Source organism: Aquarana catesbeiana, linkage group LG06 (assembly GCF_042186555.1).
Source record: "Aquarana catesbeiana isolate 2022-GZ linkage group LG06, ASM4218655v1, whole genome shotgun sequence".
In the NCBI taxonomy this organism is placed as follows: domain Eukaryota; kingdom Metazoa; phylum Chordata; class Amphibia; order Anura; family Ranidae; genus Aquarana; species Aquarana catesbeiana.
Genome location: NC_133329.1, coordinates 148,695,014 through 148,719,300, shown reverse-complemented (window position 1 = coordinate 148,719,300; position 24,287 = coordinate 148,695,014). Strand labels below are relative to the sequence as shown.

Genomic DNA, 24,287 nt, shown 5'->3' with positions numbered 1-24,287 from the left:
TGCCCGTCAGACGCAGCCTGCCAGTGCCCATCAGATGCAGCCTGCCTTTGCCCATCACATGCTGCATTCCTGTGCCCATCAGATGCAGCCTGCCTGTGCCCATCAAATGCCGCCTGCCTGTTCCCCTCATGCAGCCTGCCAGTGCCCTTCATATGCAGCTTGCTAGTGTGTGGATGCAGCCTCACCTGTGCCTGGATCAGAGCGGCGATCTCCATGTGTAGTAACAATGTCCGGCAGCCTGCCAGTGCCCATCATGCAGCCTGCCTGTGCCCATCACATGCAGCATTCCTGTGCCCATCAGATGCAGCCTGCCTGTGCCCATCAAATGCTGCCTGCCTGTTCCCCTCATGCAGCCTGCCAGTGCCCTTCATATGCAGCTTGCTAGTGTGTGGATGCAGCCTCACCTGTGCCTGGATCAGAGTGGCGATCTCCATGTGTAGTAACAATGTCCCGCCTCCTGTGATCACTTCACACTGATTCAATGTCCTGCCATTGGATCAGTGTGTCGTCTGTCACAGGAGGTGGGACATTGTTACTGCAGTCGCCCGGGCAATTCAGCTCCGTGACACATGGAGATCGCCGCTCTGTGGGAGGGAAGAGAGGAGGAGGGAGGACTGGGGCAAGCCAGGAAGACGCCCCTGCAATGGGCGGCACTGGGACCCGCCCCCATTTTCGGCTCCATTATTGATAATATTTTGGTATCGGCAATGTGGCGAAAACACCATTTTCGGCAGTTTTTTTTTCGGCCGCCGAAATTTTGGTGCATCCCTAATAACTGCAAAGTCCTGTGGTGACAGAGGGTCAGAGGGTCAGAGTAAGAAATGACAGTGAGATGGGTGGATATAGGCATTCCCCACTTTTGGAAATGTTGAATGATGAAGACTTTTTCAGAGGCTGCCGCTCTGGAAGACAGAGGTGTTAGGACTTACCACCTAACGGAGATGTAAGTATTTGGAATTTTCTCTTGCAGGCTGTTAATCTTCTGATTTTTTGGGTGATGTAATTTTTTAAACACTCATGGTTTACTACTATTGCATTGGTGCAACCTCCTGAATGATGGAAGCTGATTGTTGAACTTGTCTTTTGGGGTATTTTATTGTGTTTCCACGGTTACTGCCTATCATTGGTCAGTTGTGAACTTGGCCATTATCAGACTTGTTCAATAAAAAATTCGAATTAAAGCGGTAGTAAACCCCGATTGGTCATTTTTACCTACAGGTAAGCCTATAATAAGGCTTAGGTAAAATGAATATCTCCTAAACGTGCACCGTTTAGGAGATATTCACCCTGGATGCGATGCATACTAGCACATTATGCCATTGCCTTGCAGGTGTTTTTTTTTTTTTTTTACTACCACTTTAAGTGCAGTAATAGAATCATTTTTTACCAGTTTGTCTTCTGCAAAGTGACTTCTGATAGGTTGCTGTGAGTTACTGCATTTAAAGCGTACTTCATTACTCTCATTTATTTAAGGTCCCAACTCTTTTAAATATAAAACAGCATTTATTTTTTTAAATTAGCTTTTTTACCAATATATATCTTGCTGGCCCCACACTTCTCCCCCCCCAGCCTCCCCCACGTATCTCAGGAAGCTGCAAGAGTAGGGCCTCGTTGTGGCTGGAGCTGGTACCTCATCATAAGCTGGCTGCCCAAATCCAGAAGAAGCAGCCAGCTCATGATGACTTAGGAGTACAAAGATGGTGGTGTGGTACAATGGCTCTGACACCTGAGCAGCAGACCACAGTAGGACAATGCTGGGCAGATAAGCATCTGAATTGAGACCAATGCTGCACAACAGTTAAGGGGGGTTAAAAATAAAAAATACAGGGGAGAGTTCCTCTTTAAGAAATGAGGTTGTTTACACAGTTGATTCATTTTTACTAAATATTGTTATTTCTAAAATACTGTATATGTATCTGTTTGTTCATTTATTTTGTGTCCGAAAAGAAGATTGTTTTCCTAATATGTGTGATCTTTAAGAAAATGACTGGACTGTGCTTTTTTGCCTTTCTGTCCAATGTTAGATCACCATTTGACTGAATGTGGAACAGCAGAAAGACCCTTGCTACAACTAGGTAGAAAAGTATATGATTTACTGTTTTTTATTTGCACATTTCTCATCACCGATACTGTTATTTTTGCCTCCTAGGCTTTCAGCCACTTTACATTTGAGCGATCAGGACATCAGCTGATTGTTGTTGATATTCAAGGAGTAGGAGATTTATACACTGATCCTCAAATCCACACAGAGAGCGGAACAGACTTTGGAGATGGGAACTTAGGTATATTACGTTATGGTATAATCTTCTTGCTTGTATTAGAGTAGAAGGCTGCCCTGTATAATAACAGTTGCTGAGGTCTGTAGAAATCTGTGGGCACCACATTACTGTATACTTCCACTGTAGCCCTGCTTACAGATCCAGCAAAGATTTCACAAGAACTTAATATTTCTCACATCCATGATTCTGTTATCCCTTTAGAAGAATTTGTACTGCAACATTTTTGCCTTTTGATGATGTACAAAATGTTTAGTGCCTAATGTAAAAAGCATTGCGACCCTCACACTTCTCCTAAAGTTGCATCGTGCATTGCTGTTTTCTGTGCTTGAAGTGACCCTGTCACCACAGGGTTACTTATAGGAGGAGCCCATCTATACTTCCGTTTCACTGCTCCATGGCCTCTGCAGGTAGTTCACACTTCTGGGCGTGTGAACTGCCTGCTTCTACCTCTGCATGAAGTATTCCTCCCCACCATCTCATACACTCCACCATGGATCAGTGTTGAGTGTCCTAGGCAGCAGTAGTAGAGGTAAGTATTCCATCAAGTTTGTGCTTTCCTAAAATTGTTTTATTATGTGATAGGGTCTCTTTAAAGTGGGCCTGTCATTAAATTCACACTTCACATAAAGCTATAGGGATCCTATTGACATTACCAAATTACTTTATTAGTACCTCTTTCTTTTTTTTTCTTCTTCTTTTTTTTTTTTTTTGAAGATTGTATTTATTCAGTTTTGGCAATAAAAAAGTATAAAACGTTGACTGCAGGTCAGAAATTGCAATACAATGACATGCAAGTGTGACTGTGACTAATACAGCACAGTCCCTACACTAAGTAGAGTGTAGGATTCTATATACAGAAGATAAAGATGACCTAATGGCAAATTCCACACATTATTCCCCACAATAGGAGGAGGAAAGCGGCATATATACAGTTAAATATTATAGAGGAGAATATGGTAACATTTAGCATAGTTCAAACAAGTTGACAGTCAACCATGTGAAGCATGCTATGAATACATTCAAAGACAGTGAGTGGAGACTCAACCAAGACAGGATAATATGTTTCCTTGCATAATACAGTAATAAGGTAAGCAGGGTACATATATTAATACCTCTTCTTAATGTGAATAAAAAAACAGGTGTTCCCAGCTCCCAGCAGCCTAAGTCGCACATCCTATGGCTGCCAATTATTGCTGCTGAAAGTTTGATGTTTTTAAACAGCAGCAAGATTAAAGGATCAAAAAAGCTGTCCTGGTGCTCATAATTGAAAACTTTAAAGAAAAATAAGGTTCTTAAAATATTAATAGGCGCAGAAGCAATTCTTTACATTAAAGACATCTGTCAAGTGAAAAAAATCTTGGCTGCCACTGCTGATCGGCCATTCTTGACTCTCTGGCTTTAGTACTTTTTGGGTCACCGCTTATGGTCAGTTAACCCATAATGTACCAAAGCTAGAGGCAGCTAGACAACTAACATTTTTGAAAGTGGATCAGCAATGGCAGCTTACGTATTGTTCTTTTGTTATTGGAGTGTTTGTACGTCGATTTTTTTTTACTGTAGTCCACCACATTAGGTATCTCATTGGACAGTCCTCTACAAGTAGAAATGAGGACTAGACCTTGATGCTGGTTTTCCTTTCTATTTTTCTTCTCCTAAACCATTAAAAATATTACAGTTCCCCTTTAAAAGATTCCAACAGTATGTTAATTTCCACAGTAAAGAGTAGGTTCCATGTAACCCATAAACCATATTGTAGGGAGAGGTAAGTACAGGAGAGCCAGTCCAGAATGTTGAAGTCTAAAGTGTTTATTTCAATACAGGGAACAAGCAAAACTGTATGGTAACCCAATGCATTTTGGGGGCTCAGAGGTTTCCCTTCCTTGGGGCGTGATCTATAGGTAAATATTGGGAGACTCCAAAATTTGATGGCTAATCAGAGTGAAATGGACAGTTAAATATATTGTGTTATATTTAGTTGTATACTGTATAGGCACTCTTATCAATAGTTGGTTGTTGCAACCTTCACTCTGAATATCCACCAACGTTTGGAGTCCATCTTTTGATATTCTACCTCTGGATAAAGCCATGCTGAAGGGGTACTTTTGAGCCCCCAGACTTGTTGGGTAAATTTACAGATGTTACATAAGCCTTTTATTGGAATAAACACTCTTGGACATCAACATTGCATTGTGATACCTCTGTTACATAGTTGCATAGTAGGTGAGGTTGAAAAAAGATACAAGTCCATCAAGTCCAACCTATGTGTGTGATTATATGTCAGTAATACATTGTATATCCCTGTATGCTGCAGTCGTTCAGGTACTTATCTGATAGTTTCTTGAAACTATCAATGCCCCCCGCTGAGACCACCGCCTGTGGAAGGAAATTCCACATCCTTGCCGCTCTTACAGTAAAGAACCCTCTACGTAGTTTTAAGGTTAAACCTCTTTTCTTCTCATTTTAATGAGTGGCCATGAATCTTGTTAAACTCCTTTCTGCGAAAAAGTTTTATCCCTATTGTGGGGTCACCAGTGTGGTATTTGTATATTGAAATCATATCCCCTCTCAAGCGTCTCTTCTCCAGAGACAATAAGTTCAGTGCTCGCAACCTTTCCTAATAACTAATATCTTCCAGACCCTTTATTAGCTTTGTTGCCCTTCTTTGTACTCGCTAGATTTCCAGTATGCCCTTCCTGAGGACTGGTGCCCAGAACTGGACAGCATACTCTAGGTGCGGCCGGACCAAAGTCTTGTAGAGCGGGAGAATTATCGTTTTATCTCTGGAATTAATCCCCTTTTTAATGCATGCCAATATTCTGTTTGCTTTGTTAGCAGCAGCTTGGCATTGCATGCCATTGCTGAGCCTATCATCTACTAGGACCCCCAGGTCCTTTTCCATCCTAGATTCCCCCAGAGGTTCTCCCCCAGTGTACAGATTGCATTCATATTTTTGCCACTCAAATGCATTATTTTACATTTTTCTACATTGAACCTCATTTGCCATGTAGTTGCCCACCCCATTAGTTTGTTCAGATCTTTTTGCAAGGTTTCCACATCCTGCGGAGATGTTATTGCCCTGCTCAGCTTAGTATTGTCCGCATATACAGAGATTGAACTGTTTACCCAATCCTCCAGGTGGTTTATGAACATATTAAATAGGATTGGTCCCAGCACAGAACCTTGGGGGACCCCACTACCCACCCCTGACCATTCCGAGTACTCCCCATCTATCACCACCCTCTGAACTTGCCCTTGTAGCCAGTTTTCAATCCATGTACTCACCCTATGGTCCATACCAATGGACCTTATTTTGTACCGTAAACGTTTATGGGGAACTGTCAAATGCTTTTGCAAAATCCAGATACACCACGTCTACAGGCCTTCCTTTATCTGTATTCTTCATGAATCCATGCTGATTACTGCTAATGATACCGTTCTCATTACTAAAATCTTGTATATAGTCCCTTATCATCCCCTTCAAGAGTTTACATACTATTGATGTTAGGCTAACTGGTCTGTAATTCCCAGGGATGTGTTTTGGGCCCTGGTGCTACATTGGCTTTTCTCCAATCAGCTGGTACCTTTCCAGTCAGTAGACTGTCAATAAAAATTAGGAACAATGGTCTGGCAATTACTTGACTGAGTTCCCTAAGTACTCTCAGGTGCAAGCCATCTTGTCCTGGTGATTTATTATTGTTAAGTCTCCCAAGTCTAATTTTAATTTTGTCCTCTGTTAACCATGGAGGTGCTTCCTGTGATGTGTCATGAGCATAAACACTGCAGTTTTGGTTACTGAAGCCCCCCGATTCCCTCATGAAGACTGAGGAGAAGAATAAATTCAATACCTTTGCCATCTCCCCATCCTTTGTAACCAGATGTCCTTCCTCATTCTTTAAGTGGCCAATATGGTCTGTCCTCCCTTTTTTACTGTTTACATACTTAAAGAATTTCTTGGGATTTTTTTTGCTCTCCTCCGCTATGTGTCTTTCATGTTCTATCTTAGCCGTCCTTATTGCACCCTTACATTTATTGTTGCATTCTTTATAAAGTCTGAATGCTGATGATGATCCCTCAACCTAGTATTTTTTGAAGGCCTTCTCCTTTGCTTTTATATGCATTTTTACATTGAAGTTAAGCCATCCAGGACTTTTGTTCGCTCTTTTAAATGTATTATTCAATGGGATGCATTGGCTAATGCCCTTATTTAATATGCTCTTAAAGCAAACCCATCTCGCCTCTGTGTTCTTTGTTCCTAAGATTTTATCCCAATTTATGCCTTCTAGCAAGGTTTGTAGTTTAGGGAAGTTGGCTCTTTTGAAATTCAGTGTCTTTGTATTCCCCTTATGTTTCCTATTTGTGTGATTTATACTGAAGCCAATTGACCTGTGATCGCTGTTACCTAAATTGCTCCATACTTCCACATCCATGACCAGATCTGGATTGTTGGTAATCAGTAGAACCAGTAACGTTTTATTTCTAGTTGATGTGTCTACCATCTGACCCATAAAATTGTCCTGCAAGATATTTAGGAACTGGCAAGCCTTAGATGAATGCGCGGTTCCCTCCACCCAGTCTATGTCTGGATAGTTAAAATCCCCCACTATGATAACACTTCCCATCCTTGCTGCTAATAAAAATTGTGATAGGAGATCTGTCTTCGCTTCCTCCCTCAGGTTAGGGGGCCTATAGTATACTCCCAGTATTATTTTCCCCTTAGCTTCATCGCTTTGGAGCTTTACCCATAAGGATTCCACCTCCTCCCTAGCTCCCTTAGTGATATCATCTCTCACATTCACTTGTACATTATTCTTGATATATAGGCATGAACTTTCCACAAAATCCAAATCCTCCTGGTACAACAGCATCTCTAGTTCACCCATCTTGTCCGCCAGGCTCCTGCCATTGGTGAACATTGTTACCCCTCCCTGCAGTACAAAGCAGATCAAGGAGCCCATTTGCCTGTGATACCTACAAGCCCGTTGTGAACACACTGTTTACACCATTTCAACACTATTTGGTGAAAAACATTTTAGGGATCCAGCGCCACCCATCCTTCTCTCAAATAAACAAAAATGTGACAGGTTCTCTGTAGATGGATTTTGGTGTGTGACCAAGTTACTAATATTTGAGATCTTTGTATTTGGGTTATTATAACTAATCTGCCATGGTGCTTTTAGAGCAAAGGGAAAGAGAGATTATGTGGAGATTATGGGGAAATGCACAGGATTAATTGGTTCTCATAGGTACACTGAATAAACAATTCTGTAAAAAAAAAAAAAAAAAAAATCTGGAAGCAGTGCATGTTTACATAAGCACTTAACCTGTACTGTATGTACTCCTTTTTTAGAAACCGTGGTGAAATTTACTTTTGTGGGCCTGCAGAGATGCTCAAACTATGGCCTTAGCCATATTTTAAATTTGTTTTGTTAAATCTTCTAGTAAAACTAATATAACTTTTTAATTCACACTTTACTAAGCAAGTCACACTATATGATTGCAACAGAGTATCTCTTCAGATTCATAGGAACATAAAAGAACTGAGTAAGACATGTAGGGAGTTATTTTTATGTTTGCATATATTTTTGTGGGTGTAGTTAACAAAGATTGCAAATGGTTATTCATTTTTCTTATTTAGCAACATTTTTATAAAATGGTCTAATTTATGTTAAAGTGTTTTTTTAAACCTGACTAAAAAACTTTTTCTTGTTTTTTGTTTTAATTTTTCACAATTAACTTCTACTTTTGTTTAGGGGTACGAGGGATGGCTTTGTTCTTCCATTCACACGCGTGCAACAAAATTTGCAAAAGCATGGGGCTGACGCCATTTGACCTCTCGCCAAATGAAAAATCTGTTTTGGAAAACAGCAGCAAGTTGTTGGTAAATACCTGTTTGATTTAATACAATCTTTATTTATGAGGTTATAGTTTGGACAAAAACACTGCAATAACATGCTCGGAACCTCATATTCCTACAAAACCTGCAGGCGGCAGGCCAAGCGACATACTAGTACATCATTGTCTTTCTTCCAGGTTTGGGGCACACATGCGCAGGCCCCCTTCCAACCCGTGCTGTGGACACAGCACACATTTGGCAGCTGATTTCAGCCAGTGATTTTGGCTGAAGTCAGCTGCTCATCTGTGGCCAATCACACACACAGTTCTGTGTTTACAAAAACAGGGAACTCTCTGTACTGTGAACAGCGATCTAGCTAGAGAAAAAACAACCAGATAGTTAAGTAAAAGCAGCACACATTACACATTAACAACAGGTATCCCAAACAGTAGGGGACAGAGAAAGATAGGGGCTAACCGAATGGCAGTAAACACTAATAATCAAGTATCAAAAAAGTAATGATTTATTGGTATAATTAAAACATGGAGGTAAATAGATAAGACCAATGACAAACTAGCCCTGGCTCGGATTGGGAACGAGCCACAGTGGACTGATCAAAACCAATCACAGATAGGGGGAACAAGACAACATGTAACAAATATTGAACAAAAACGTTCGGACGCCAGGTAGATTGGTGTCAGTCTAACCCCCCCATAGTGGGATGGAGTATCCAGCAATTGCTGAGTTAAGGATAGACTAGCACCAACCCCCCTGGGGGCTCGAGCCAGCGGAGGAAAAGGGGACTGGGATGGAAGGATGGGGGTCCGACAAAGTCCTGTAATGGCTATATGTGGGAATAGTCCTGTGATGTGGCCGCTTAAAGCAAGTTAATTACCAAAACTGCTGAGAAGTCCAGAGGGGAGACAAAGTCCATCAGTGCATACAAAGTCCTATACAAGGTTATGAATATACATCCTGCATGCAGTGAAACTTTCTGGATGAATCCCCAATGAAAAGTAGTGGTACCGCGGTAAGCATACACAATTGCGGTACTGGCACAGTATCAGAGTGTTAGCAAAGGCACCTGCCGGATGCTGGGATTTGTGGCTGGCCAAACATGAATACTGTCTGAGTCAAGGATTGCTCCTCTTTGCTCCAGTATACCGCTGTGGCCTGCACGCATCCGTGGGAGGCAGGGGTAGGTGAAGCTTTATGTACATAACCAAAAACAAAACACCCCCCCCCCTCTTTGGGGAAGTACTGTATATGTGATAGGAGTACCCAGAGAACAGCATCCCTCATCCACGAACACTAAATTAAGCGCCACCTCTTCTGCAAGCATTCCTTGCTCCTTGTTGTAATTGCCACCATCTTTTTGCATAGAAACCAACGGTAACACAACAGATGAACCTTTCTTTTCAACCATGCCCCTGAAGAAGGACTGAAATAGAATGCACCCGAAACGCGTTTGGCTTGAAAAGAACTCCATCATATAAGTGTTATCTGCTAACAAAATAGACACCAAATTCTTTTGAACTATGTCCACTATATAATATGTTTTCGTTGTTTTCAAATGTTTGCATTGTTTTTAATATAAGAACTTTTTGAATAAATATAAACATTGTTTTACTCTGTACATGAATGTGTACTCTTCCACTCTATATAACTTTTTGTGCAAGTGCCGGAAAAATCCACTCAGGGGAACCTTCTTTCTTTGAATAAGCTTTTTGGATGTGGCATGGCCTTTTTCTTTTCTAACCTAGGAGAACTAGTCACTCCCCTTTATGTACCCTGAAATGCCTCGTGAATGGATCACCCGTGATCCTATCAAATGAAATTTAAAAATATGTATGAAAAAATGAGGCTTGGTTAACCATGTATATACAGTATACCAAGTATTATAATGACTAAGATTCAGCCCCTGGAAAAAACTGTAACAACAGGTATCCCAAACAGTAGGGGACAGAGAAAGATAGGGGCTAACCGAATGGCAGTAAACACTAATGATCAGGTATCAAATATTAATGATTTCGAAAGGAGGAAAAATTCAATAAAACCTGGTTTTACTGGCACGATTTCCGATTCTCTCAAGACTATAACACCTTTGTGACCCCCTCAGTAAAGCTACAGTAACTGTGCATGTTTCCCTAACCAATTGCCTTCTGCACCCAACCCCCCCCCCCTTCTTTTTTTTTTTGTTTCTGCCTACCCCTCCCCCCTCTCCCCTTAAGCCCTTACTTTCTTTCTCTCTCGATTTCTTTTAAACCTGCTTTGGTTCTCATCATGTTCACGCTTTCTTCTCTGTCTTCTGATTTCCGAACTGTAATGTCTTCTTCGTTATTTGGAAAACCTGTTTGTGTGCACCTGACTAGGGGCGAGAATAATGTTTTATATTGTGGTACCTTATGTGTAATTTAGGTGAACTGGCGCTATTTTGACACCATCCGATTTGATATTTCCATATTGTATGTGGCTGCTTTGTTTTTGGTTTATGTATAAGCTTGTTCTCATTGTACAAAGTGTTGGTGTTGGTCTTGTTTTGCCCTGTCTGGTGTACTCAATAAAAACCTTAAATGAGAAAAAAGTAATGATTTATTGGTATATTTAAAACATGGAGGTAAATAGATAAGACCAATGACAAACTAGCTCTGTAAGCTAAAGGAAAAATGGTGGATCTTTCACCTAGGTTCACTCATACCACAGGGCTTGAATACAGAACTAAATTTACAACCCTTTCTGGTAACTTAGGCAATTATCCCCATGGGTTACCTCATCCCATGGTGCTATACATACCCGTGTTTAGGACTTTGTATGCACTGATGGATTTTGTCTCCCCTCTGGACTTCTCAGCAGTTTTGGCAATTAACTTGCTTTAAGCGGCCATATCAAAGGACTATTCCCACATATAGCCATTACAGGACTTTGTCGGACCCCCATCCTTCCATCCCAGTCCCCTTTTCCTCCGCTGGCTCGAGCCCCCAGGGGGATTGGTGCTAGTCTATCCTTAACTCAGCAATTGCTGGATACTCCATCCCACTACGGGGGGGGGGGGGGGTTAGACTGACACCAATCTACCTGGCGTCCGGACGTTTTTGTTATATGTTGTCTTGTCCCCACTATCTGTGGTTGGTTTTGATCAGCCCACTGTGGCTCCTCCCCAATCCGAGCCAGGGCTAGTTTGTCATTGGTCTTATCTATTTACCTCCATGTTTTAAATATACCAATAAATCATTACTTTTTGATACTTGATCCATTAGTGTTTACTGCCATTCGGTTAGCCCCTATCTTTTTTTGTCCCCTACTGTTTGGGATACCTGTTGTTACAGTTTTTTCCAGGGGCTGAATCTTAGTCATTATAATACTTGGTATACTGTATATACATGGTTAACCAAGCCTCATTTTTTTCATACATATTTTTAAAACACATCACACATTGTTAGGCACACAGTTAACCCTTTGATTTCTCCTAGATGTTTACCCCTTCCCAGCCAGTGTCATTAGTACAGTGGCAGTGTACAGTATTAGCACTGATCACTGTGTTAGTGTCACTATTGATGTCTGTGTCAGTAAGTGTACCTCCCAGTCAGCATCACCTAGCTCTAGATTGTCCAACACACTATCACAGTCCCACTATAAGTCGCTGATCGCCGCCATTACTAGTATAGCGTCATACATTGTTGTGTAAAATTCAGTATATATACCATAGTTTGTAGACGCTAAAACTTTTTTACAAACCAATTAATATACACTTATTGGGATTTTTTAACACATGTAGCAGAATACATTTTGGCCTAAATTTATGAAGAAATTTTATTTTTTATTAGATATGTTATATAACAGAAAGTAGAAAATGTATACAGTAAGCCTCAAAAGTGAGTACACCCCTCACATTTTTGTAAATATTTTATTATTTTTTTCATGTGACAACACTGAAGAAATGACACTTTGCTACAATGTAAATTTAAGAGTGTGCAGCTTGTATAACAGTGTAAATTGGCTGTCCCCTCAAAATAACTCAACACACAGCCCTTAATGTCTAAACCGCTGGCAACAAAAGTGAGTACATCCCTAAGTGAAAATGTCCAAATTGGGCCCAATTAGCCATTTTCCCTCCCCGGTGTCATGTGACTCGTTAGTTTTACAAGGTCTCTGGTGTGAATGGGGAGCAGGTGTGTTAAATTTGGTGTTATCGCTCTCACTCTCTCATACTCTGGTGCAGAGCCTGCCAGGAAGTCAGCGCTGCGCTGCACTAATCACAGGCAGTGAAACATTTCCCGATCTCTGCAGCCGCGCATTGGGTAAATGTCTCACTGCCTGTGATTAGCGCAGAGCAGTGCCAACTTCCTGGTGGGCTCCGCACGTGGGCTGTGTGAACACGCCGGAGCTTGTCCTTACTGGTCACTGGAAGTTCAACATGGCACCTCATGGCAAAGAACCCTGAGGATCTGAAAAAAAGAATTGTTGCTCTACATAAAGATGGCCTAGGCTTTAAGAAGATTGCCAAGACCCTGAGCTGCAGAACGGTGGCCAAGACCATATAGCGGTTTAACAGGACAGGTTCCACTCAGAACAGGCCTCGCCATGTTCGACCAAAGAAGTTGAGTGCACGTGCTCAGCATCATATCCAGAGGTTTTTTTGGGGAAATAGACGTATGAGTGCTGCCAGCATTGCTGCAGAGGTTAAAGGGGTGGGGTGTCACACTGTCAGTGCTCAGACCATACACCACACACTGTATCAAATTGGTCTGCATGGCTGTCATCCCAGAAGGAAGCCTCCTCTAAAGATGACGCACAAGAAAGACAGCAGTTTGCTGAAGACAAGCAGACTAATGACATGGATTAATGGAACCATGTCCTGTGGGACCAAGATAAACGTATTTGGTTCAGATGGTGTCAAGCGTGTGTGGCAGCAAGCAGGTGAGGAGTACAAAGACAAGTGTGTCTTGCCTGAAGTCATGCATGGTGGTGGGAAAGTCATGGTCTGGGGCTGCATGAGTGCTGCCCGCATTGGGGAGCTACAGTTCCTTGGGGGAACCATGAATGCCAACATGTACTGTGACATAACGAAGCAGAGCATGATGCCCTCCCTTTAGAGACCGGGCCGCGGGGCAGTATTTCAACATGACGACCCTAACACACCTCCAAGACTACCACTGCCTTGCTAAAGAAGCTGAGGGTAAAGGTGATGGACTGGCCAAGCATGTCTCCAGACCTAAACCCTATTGAGCATCTGTGGGGCATCCTCAAACAAAATGTGGAGGAGCGCAAGGTCTCTAACATCCACCAGCTCCGTGATGTCATCGTGGAGGAGTAGAAGAGGACTCCAGTGGCAATCTGTGAAGCTCTGGTGAACACCATGCTCAAGAGGGTTAAGGCAGTGCTGGAAAATAATGATGGCCACACAAAATATTGACACTTTGGGCCCAATTTGGACATTTTCACTTAGGGGTGTACTCACTTTTGTTGCCAGCGGTTTAGACATTAATGGCTGTGTGTTGCGTTATTTTGAGGGGACATCAAATTTACACTGTTATACAAGCTGTATACTCACTACTTTACATTGTAGCAAAGTGTAATTTCTTCAGTGTTGTCACATGAAAAGATATAATAAAATATTTACAAAAATGTGAGGAGTACCCAGTAGTGATTACATACCATTACATACCTGAAAGAAAGCTTTATTTCTGTGAAAAAAAAATGATAAAAATGGCATTTGTGTATAGTGTTTCATGACCGTGCAGTTGACAGTTAAAATAACGAAGTGCTGAATAGTAAAAAAAATGCTCTGGTCATGAAGGGAAATAGCATATGTCACAGATGGAAAGAAGACAAATAACAAGATTTGTATTTTTGTTTTAAAAACAACAAAATACATGAAACCATGTAGGGGTGTATAACACAATACCTTAATCTGCCAACTGTTTTATACAGTATGTGGCAATACAAGAGCAGATCTGTCACCCAGAGGTGCAGTTGATGGGAGATCAGGCAGTGTCATTTGAATCAATCGCATCTGGGATCTGTTTTAATTTTTTCCTGAATGTCAATGACCTTGGGTCAGTTTGGCTTGACTTGTGTCATCTCTTTGAAAAATAAATACAGACTTTTTGGAAATAATTAGCATGGGACTATGGATGTTTCCATTTCTTGGGAGTAGTCACTGTTGATCCATTGACTTCTGGAGTGGTTCGGGTACCTCTTTACCTGCAGTGTGAAGTGAATTTTGTGCTGAATAACATAGATGTATTGAATAGAATAGAGTTGCAGCATTGGCTCTCTTTGGGTCTGTTTGAAAAAAAGGATTTTCTATCTGCTGCATACAAGTGTGTACGATAAGGCATGCCAATCTCTTAAAACGTCTCAGTAGTCTGCAGCAGTTTCTTGTAACATGACAGCATTCTCTAACAGTCTCTTGTTCTGTTACAGCAATCTGCCAAGACAGTGGTACGCGGCACAGAAGAGAGATGTGGCAGCAGTCGGGTGAGGACTATGTCAGGAAGCCGTCCACCTCTCCTGTCTCGCCTCTCTTCTATGGATGAGAACATGAGTGATCTAACATTTGATTCTCTGCCAAGCTCCCCTTCCCCGGTCACCCCTCAGGGCCACAGATTTGATGTGCATGGTAAGACCAACTTCCGCCAACAGGATTGGTTCATAATAACTTTCTTACCACTCCATCAACCAGTCCAGTATATTAGTTGATGTATCCGACTTGCTTCGTATATAAAAATCAGTTTACCAGCTAAAATTAAACAGATTTGCAGTATACGTTTTTAGTAATTGTTGCTGTCCCTTTGTGCTTGTTATTAAAGTGTTAGTAAACTGCAGTCGATGGACAAAAAAAAAATCCCCTGCAAGGCAATGTCATAATGTGCTAGTATGCATTGCATGCTAGCACATTATGAGAGACTTACCTTAGAATAAATCCCTCCAGTGCTGCGCTGTTACCGTTGAGCCCTTCCTTCTGGGTTCGCGTCCTCTAGCTACATGCGTGCGGGAGCCGCTGTTTATGTCACGGCTCTGAAGGTATGCCAGACCTTCAGAGTGCATACGCTGGTGATGTCAGTGGCTGCATGCACTCTGAATATCTCCTAAGCTGTGCAAGTTTAGGAGATATTCACAGTACCTACAGGTAAGCCTTATTATAGGCTTGCGTGTAGGTACAAGTGGTAGAACTTGTTTACTACCACTTTAACTTCTTCCCACACACATATAGCATATGTTCAGTGCCAAAAGGATGGGCTTTAATGCTCACACTCCGTACATATATGCCTCCATGGATGGCTAAGGGTCCTGTGCCAAGAGCCTGCCCACTGCATGCTCTCAGCACAGTGACCAAGCTGTCATAGACAGCTCACAGTCTCTGGTCATGATTGGGAGCTGGCGGGACGGATTACTGTGACAGCCAATCAGCCCGGGTTGTAAAGACCAACTTGAAAGGAACATTGGGGCTGAGAAAAAATGGGTTAAAAAGAGAAAATAATCTTAAATCGGTACTAAACCCTCTGATTCTTTACAGCCAAGGAAGCTGCCATCTTAGCCTTTGGATCCACAGTTGCCATGGTGATTAGCTATGACACCAGCCATTAAATGGCTTGACATTCAGTTGAGAGCTAAATAAACACTGGCAACTGTATCAATTACCATTCACTGCATGCTTTGAAAGTAACTTTTGTTAGAAATTGTTTAATCAGTGCATTTAGTTCTGTTTTAACATCTGTTCATGTGTTTCCTGCTCTGATACATGTTAGAGTGGGTGCAGGTCATTGCTTACCATCATTTTGTGCATGTGAAATGCTTAATGCAAGATTTCCGGTTTTCTGTTTTGTGCATGTACTTTGTTGTGAATTACATTCTAGAAATAAGAGATGGAGAAAAAAAGGGGGTGCAGGAAATCTGACACGTCACTATAAAGTTCACTGTCAATGCAGCATCTGGAGAATAGTGGAGCACTGGCAGGGAACTGCTGTACATCACCATATTATACAACTTATTGTTGGGTTAAGCTGCTCAATCTTCTGCTATGATTACCTTTATTGGCTGAACAGTGTAATAATGATCTGCAGCAGGGCACTAATGAACTACAGTTCCTGGCCAGCACTCATCTATTCCCTCAGATACTTTTAATGTGTTTTGTGAATAGACATCCAGTAAATTAGGAGGCACACTTCCCTTTTCCACTCATGTCAGTGATAATTGTTACTTTATTAGTTCAGAATCTTAATGGTGTAAGGAAGTTCATCCCATTATACAGTTGCTGCCCAATTCACAAAATCGTGGCAGATGTGCTTGTCATATAAAAAGTTTATGATTCCAGGACAGGGCAATCAATCTGGAGAATGGGTTGAAGTTGTGGCTGTCATATAAGGGCAACATTCTACCCCTCACAACCTCTGTAGACTGGTATGACCATGAAAAAATATACTTGCATTCCCAAGCTTACGTGTTTACTAGAATGGAGGGCCAGACAGACAACATTGACGATGTGTTCAGAGCTGCGACTGATCTTCCCTCCAAGAGAAGATTGCATGTAGAGCAGCCATTCCCAACCAGGGTTCCTCCAGAGGTTACTAGGGGTTACTTGAGCTGTAGTTTATTGGCCTCCCATTTGATGGTGCCTGCATAGTTCCATGGAAAATGCAAATTAGCAAAGCCAGCTCCAGGGCACCAATGATCTTTTCAGCTGTTGGCAAGGATGGCATTCTGACCACCACTGTATGGGTTTCATTCTTTCTACTAACAACGAATGTAAGAGGCATTTTTCCCATTGACCCAGGATTAATAGGTTTTAGTAAGGGTTGCCCGAGAGGTGTTCCTCTGGTTTAAAAAGGTTGAAATAGGTTGCTGTAGACTGTCAGCTGCTGTTCTAGATGTGAAATTGTCGAAATCTGGTGAGGGTCATTGCATGTCTATAAAACGGCTTCATTCTGCCTCCCTGAACACATTTTTTTCTAGGACTGATGAATTTAATTTCGGAAACACAATTTATTTAGAAAATTCTAAGCTTTAAAATAAAAATTGTCCCAAAAGCATAATTTCCCTTTAACCTCCCTGGCGGTCTGATTATGTCATTATTTTTTAATGTCAAATCGGTACATTGTTTAGCATAGAACAGTAAACAAAGCTTATATAGTGAAATACAGTATTTTCAAATCCATCAGACTGTTTTGATGTTGACTTATAAAAGCAGCGGTGTTCTGTCAGATCAGCAAACCTCTTGAGATCAGCCTCAATTCAACATCAAAAGAATGTCACATATTTCTAAATACTGTATTTTAGTATATAAGCTCAGTTTATTGTTACAAATAAGTGTGAAATGCAAAACTCCGGTGGGTGTAATAAGATATCCGCTTGTCGCCTTCTCACTGTATCTGTACTGTGGACGAGTGAGAGGTGTAGCAAGATGGCGGCGGCGACGGAACGTCACTTCCGTTACAAGATATGACGGGTCGTCTAATCTGAACACCGGCATTGGCCGGAGGACATCGGGGATCGCAGGGACAAGGTAAGTATCACTACAGTGTAATCCCGAGTGTGGCTCGCGGTTACTGATTTTGGTTTCTGAAAGTTAACCCAGAGCCACACGGGATTACCGCCAGGAAGGTTAAGGGCACTCTCGCACTATGTGTGGTAACTGAGGTAATTCTGCATTGGATAAATACCGTTCACTGCAAAGGCACATGTGCCCAATTCATACCACCATGCTGGTGTGATGTGCATTGTAATGCAGTGTGAAAAAATGCGGACTTGCTGCTTTTTTTTTTGCAGAGCACTGGATGGCACTGCATGTCACCACCCTGGAACACACCATGCTGCTGTGTGGCAACATTATTGGAACATCGTTTTGTGCACTTAAAATAAAGTAAAAAAAAAAAAGTAATCTATGCAATATGCTGAAATGCACATCACACTGCCCCATCACTGCAGGCCAAAACTGACAGCTACTTACATGCCAAAATGGAGTGTTTAGCATACGGGCAGTGTGGACGAGCCTTTAATCTTCTTGCACACATAATAGGTCTTCATTGTTATTGCTCAGAACCTGCTAAGTTCAGGTCTTAAGGTTCAAGGCTGTGGCAGGCATAATGTACTGAATGAACATTGTGCCATGTCCTTCAGCTGTCTTTATTACATACAACTCCACAGTTGCTGAAAGATGGTCAGAGATGGTTTGATAAAAGTAAAGCGATGCTCCCAGCCTCAAGCTGTTTTTTGCAATTATTTGTCAGTTTCTCTTCTTTCTCAGAATCATAACAAGCTCCTTGGGCAGTTAGAGTTTTGCTGGTTATCACACAGAGAGCTCTTCCAATTAGTTGTGAATGCTTTGAGTCCTTCAAAATATAAAATAAAAAAATCCATGTTGCAGTGCTGTCATGCTATTCCTCTAGCTTAAATAAGTTCTAAACAGAGTCAAAACTTTTTCAGGGTCAGTAATTCAAAATATTGAGACTATTGGATCAGTATGACAGTCAAACAAGAATTTTGGAATTGAGAAATCTGCAGTGGTGGCCTGCATATTTCTCTTAGCAGTGGTTTACCTTAAAAGTAGGATTATGTGGCATAAAATGTGTGCATTTAATGAGTTTACAGGCTTAATAAATTTTTTTAGAATGTCCTCTTTGCTTCTTTTACCCCACCTCCTTGGTTTAGGATTTCAAATTTAGGTTGCAGTGGCATCTATAGGTAAAACCTGGTATCACCACTATTTAGAAATAACACTTGTATCTGTTATTCCCCGTACACACAGTCGGATTTTCAGACGGAAAATGTTCGATGGGAGCTTGTTGTCGGAAATTCCGACCGTGTGTAGGCTCCATCGGACATTTTCCATCGGAATTTCCGTCGCACAAAATTTGAGTTCTGGATCTCAAATTTTCCGACAACAAAATCCGTTGTCGTAAATTCCGATCGTGTGTCCACAATTCTGGCACACAAAGTTCTAGCTATTGAGCTTCCTTTTTCTCGGCTCTTCATACGTGTTGTACGTCACAGCGTTCTTGACGTTCAGAATTTCCGACAAGATTTGTGTGACCGTGTGTATGCAAGACAAGTTTGAGCCAACATCCGTCGAAAAAAATCAATGGATTTTGTTGTTGGAATGTCCAATCGTGTGTACAGGGCATAAGGCTCCATCCACACTGGCACCATTAAATCTGCATTTATATGGATTTAGAAGATATCTCAAATTGCAAATGTAACGAGCCCCTGCTCGCTCGATTCCACTCTCCCGATACTCCTCTGCTGCTATAGAATCAGATTGCAGATCGCAGCATCTGATTGCTCGGTCATCCAATGCTCCGGGATTAGAACTACAGCTATGTGCCGTTCTAACCCAGTTGTGATAGCTCAGAACAAACACCAGGCAGGCTGTATGTAAGTTCAAAACAGGAATCTCTTTTATTGCAAAATACAGGCTCTTTTATACACTAAAAGTGGAGGTGCATACCTCTGGCTCATATTACTCTGAACATTACACTTGTAACCTAATTAACCTAATTATCATGGGCTAATTAACTAATCCCTTTAGACAGCCTAGATGACTCAGACATGACCTTTAGGCCAGACTGGCCGTCTTGTACCTCAGAAAACCCAATCAACATTATCACAATACACATTCTAGCAGGCAACAGACAGACTGGTGCTGGAATTTACATCAGCATCTCCTAACAGTATCTCTCCCAGCATTATGAATCAGCCACTATTTCTAATATGGCAAATCCAGGGTCCCCAGAGTCTGTGTGTCCTGGGGGACCAGGACCCGAATCCACAGTAGTACCACCTCAAGGGTCCCCAGGCATACAGCTCACAAAGAGCACCATTCCCCCAAATGCCAGGGCCCACGATCGATCAGCAAGAGGCTAGCATTCAGTCCCCTCCAAAAGTCTCTCTCCCGGCTAGGTCTGTCACAGCAAATAAATAATACATATAGTAATTTTTCAAGGGTGCCATTCACACTGTGTGTTTACCTGCTTTAAAGTGCAGTCAGTTTATCTGCATTAGAAAAAATCAAATTCTGTGCATCCAAGATCCAGTTAGAAACTCTAAATGCATGCAACTATTATTAATATAACTTTTTCACATACAGTTAGGATATTGTAATCATTAACCGCTTCCTGACCGCCTCCCGACGATATACGTTGGCAGAATGGCATGGCTGGGCAAATCGACGCACCTGTACGTCCATTTGAATTCCCCGCCGTGCCATTGTGCGCCGGCCGGGAGCTCCGTGAGTCGGGTCGCGGGTCCCATGGACTCGATCGCCGCGGGGATACCCGCGATCGCCTCACTGAGAGGATGAATGGGGAGATGCTGATGTAAACAGCATCTCCCCATTCTGCCTAGTGACAAGTGTCGCTGATCACTGCTCCCTGTCATCGGGAGCAGTGATCAGTCTAGTGACACATACAGCCCCCCCCCCCTACAGTTAGAAAACACTCCCCTAGTACTGATTAACCCTTCCCCTAGTGGTTAACCCCTTCACTGCCAGTGTCATTTACACAGTAATCAGTGCATTTTTAATCGCACTGATCGCTGTATAAATGACAATGGTCCCAAAAGTGTCCGCCATAACGTCGCAGTCACAATAAAAATCGCTGATCGCCGCCATTACCAGTAAAAAAAAAAATATTAATAAAAATGCCATAAAACTATCCCCTATTTAGTAAACACTATAACTTTTGCGCAAACCAATCAATAAATGCTTATTGCGATTTTTTTTTTTTTTTTTTACCAAAAATATGTAGAAGAATACGTATCGGCCTAAACTGAGGGAAAAAAATGTTTTTTTATATATTTTTGGGGGATATTTATTGTAGCAAAATGTAAAAAATAATGCGTTTTTTTTCAAAATTGTCGCTCTTATTTTGTTTATGGCGCAAAAAATAAAAATCGCAGAGGTGATTAAATACCACCAAAAGAAAGCTCTATTTGTGGGAAAAAAAGGACGTCAATTTTGTTTGGGAGCCACGTCGCACGACCGCGCAATTGTCAGTTAAAGCATCGCAGTGTCGAATCCCAAAAAGTGCTCTGGTCAGGAAGGGGGTAAATCCTTCCGGGGCTGAAGCGGTTAACAAAGCTTTACAAATAATATATCCAAAACTTGATAAGCTATGGTGACGCTAATGTTACTTTCTTATTTGTTTTACTTAAGTCTTTGCTCAGTTATCGCCAACAATAAACAATTCACTTTTTGAAATGTTTTTAACACAAAATTTTTCCTAGCTTTCTTAATTATGTATTAAAACTTTTTATACAGGTTGGCCTATTTTCAATGAAGTTGATAATCTGATGCATGAAGATAATAACAGTCTGGATAGCCACAGAGTATGTTGCACTTAATTTTCTATGTTGTCAAAAAAAGTGTTTTTTTATAGTTTTTTTTTTTTTTCAACAATTTAATTTTACATTTTGAAGGATTCTGAAAATGGTGGCGACAGCGGCTGTCCCAGTGAAAAGAGAAGCGAATCTGATGAAATGGAGCATCGAGTAAGTCCTAAATTTATTATTTTATATCCATATATTAATGATATATTTATGTGTATTCCTGTAATTTAATATATTTAACACACAACTATCATAAGTATGTTCATTTGTCTTGGGTTCAACCAGCTGCCATTTGAGATTTCCAGCATGGGTACTAAGGGGTTTCTTAGTACAAATTTCTTTTAAAATGAATCCTTAAAGTACTGTATATGTAAAGCCAAAAGGTTTGTTAACCTGACCTCCCTCTGCATTCCTGGTGCTGGTGCTTGTCTCAGGCAAGTGCTGGGAAGCAGAGACAATAGTTCGCCAGCAAAGCAGCCATCTCCTTGCTAGCTGCATTGTTGGGTGGCCGTTTGTCAAGGGGCACACCATGTCCGACATTTCAGCTAGCGTTACAGGGATCAAGAAAGATGGGACAAAGAACTATATGTTCTTTGTCCCAACTGGAACTGAATACTCTTAAAAAAATAAAATGTTAGCCAAAATTATTAAAGTGGTTCTAAAGGCAGAAGGTTTTTTTGTCCTAATGGATTCTATGCATTAGGATAAAAAACCTGTGTGCAGCAGCCCCCCTCAGCCTCCCTAATACTTACCTTAGCCCCATCTCGATCCAGTGATGTTGCAAGAGAGCCTCGGCTCTCCAGGACTCTCCCTCTTGATTGGCTGAGACACAGCAGAGGGCACCAATGGCTCCCGCTGCTGTCAATCAAAGTCAATGAGCCAAAGAGGAGAAAGCGGGGGCTGGCCCGATTTGCGGCTCTGTGTCTGAATGGACACACAAAGCAGCGGCTCGGCTCGGGTGCCCCATAGGAAAGAAAAAGAGAGACTTTAATATCACTTTAAGCCAGTCCCTCTTTGTTTCCCGTAATGATTACTATAAACAGCCAAGTGCCATGTTTCTTAAGCTGGCCACACACAAAGCGAATTTCGGTCAGTTCACAATGAGCCATCTGAAATCTTCTCAGTGGGTGGTCCAATCTATCCCCTCCCGCCTGATATCTGTTGATTGAATAATCAAAGGAGCCGGACAGAAAATTGTTGGCCAAAATGGCACCTGCATCCAATCAGATTTGGGTATTTTTTCAGCTAGTGGGACCAGCTGTCAAAATATGATAGCTTCAGGAGAAGATTCATCCATCCACTCTGCATAGCATGGATGAAGGAATCTGTTTGATTTTTTCTTATAATAGAATATGTATCAAAGGCTGTGTTTTTTTGTGAGTGAATCCTCACTATTGACCTTGATGTTCTATATGTGCATGCCCTTAGCATTTTGTTTGTACGTTCTTCTCATTATTCAGTAGAGTACTTATTTTAGAAAGTTTAACGGTAGTGCTAATTGTCTTTTAATAAACACAGTATTTTAATCCATATTCATTTATTAACACAGATCCATGCAAATTATAACCGGAGAAGACTTGAGTCAGAGTCTGAGGACAGCTTCGGCAAGGTATGCGGTAGTGAATCAGTATTTCTTCTTCAGTCTTTCTCTGCTTCCATCATTTTACTGTTAGTTGTTTTTATTTTAATCATTAAAACAGCAGTACTGCCTAAAATTAGTTATACCCATTTTTAATTGTAAAAGTTGTCATATATGTTCCTTTCTGGGATAGATTTAAAAAGACTCTGTCTTTTTAAATCTATAAAAAACAATATAAAATAAACTGCTGCAGTTATAAAGTGTCAATACCTAGAGGTGCTTGCATGTGCTTACAGCAGCCTCCTGCACATCCACCACATTCATATTGGCCAGCGAGGCTGTTGATCTTGGTGATGGACCAATAGGGATGTGGGTTAGGATGCTTATTTGCAAGCTCCTGCACTATTCAGAAGTGTGGGAGCTGACCAAGGTTTAGCTATGAAAGGAGGAATTGGGAGGCTGCTGCAGTAACCTCTGAGTGCCTGTGCTTCCTACCTGTAGTGTTTGCACCCACTATTGCCAAAAGGGTCTCTTTACACCTGTCCATTAATGGCTCAGATAATAGCTATTTGAGCATCATTCCTGCTCTCATAGTTGGAAATAAAGAACATAGGTGTTTCCTACTGTGCAGGATGATTTTTTTTTTAATCGATTAGAAAAGCTCTCTGTAAGCAGGGCAAATTGCTCTGTCCCTACGTAAATAAGGAAATTACTGTGTGTTAACCACTGTCATCATCAGACTGTTGTTCTGAAAGCTGGTACCAATGACTTGCTCAAGGATGGGCAAATATCTCCCTACCTGCAGTTCACAAGGAGATATCTCCTGACTATGGCCACCCTTAGCCAATTGTATAACTTTATAAACTTTTATAATTTTATAACTATCATTTTATATATTTCATAACATTTCCAACCAAAACCTTTCTTTGGTATAATGCCCCTGGAGAGGAAATGTCTACCCTGGAGTAGTCTTTGCAGGATATGTGCATTTTTACTTTAGAAAAATAGGGCTACCAGAAAAAAAACCTGTTTGAACAAGTCATTCTTTAAAGAATAATTTGAGTCTGTGGTCCCAGAACTGATTTCTATACATATTCTAGCTTGCTTCAGAAATGTATTTTTAAAAGAAAACCTTAAAGTGGTTGTAAACCCACATAGAAAAAAAAAGACCTGCAAGACAAAGGCATAATGAGCTAGTATGCATAGCATACTAGCTCATTATGTAATACTCACCTGAGATCGAAGCCCCCAATGCAGATACAGGGGATATCTC

General features: G+C 41.3%; 1 protein-coding gene across 3 annotated transcripts in view; it reads left to right on the top strand.

The window, feature by feature from the left end:
• EEF2K (eukaryotic elongation factor 2 kinase) overlaps nucleotides 1–24,287 on the top strand; it is a 142,856-nt gene that overhangs the window by 105,371 nt on the left and 13,198 nt on the right. For all 3 annotated transcript variants that reach the window (XM_073591041.1, XM_073591039.1, XM_073591042.1), the window contains 6 exons: nucleotides 2,150–2,282; nucleotides 8,030–8,157; nucleotides 14,539–14,734; nucleotides 21,368–21,435; nucleotides 21,526–21,597; nucleotides 22,985–23,044. In XM_073591041.1, the coding sequence (XP_073447142.1) occupies nucleotides 2,150–2,282; nucleotides 8,030–8,157; nucleotides 14,539–14,734; nucleotides 21,368–21,435; nucleotides 21,526–21,597; nucleotides 22,985–23,044 (657 nt within the window). The remainder of the gene's footprint in view (nucleotides 1–2,149; nucleotides 2,283–8,029; nucleotides 8,158–14,538; nucleotides 14,735–21,367; nucleotides 21,436–21,525; nucleotides 21,598–22,984; nucleotides 23,045–24,287) is intronic.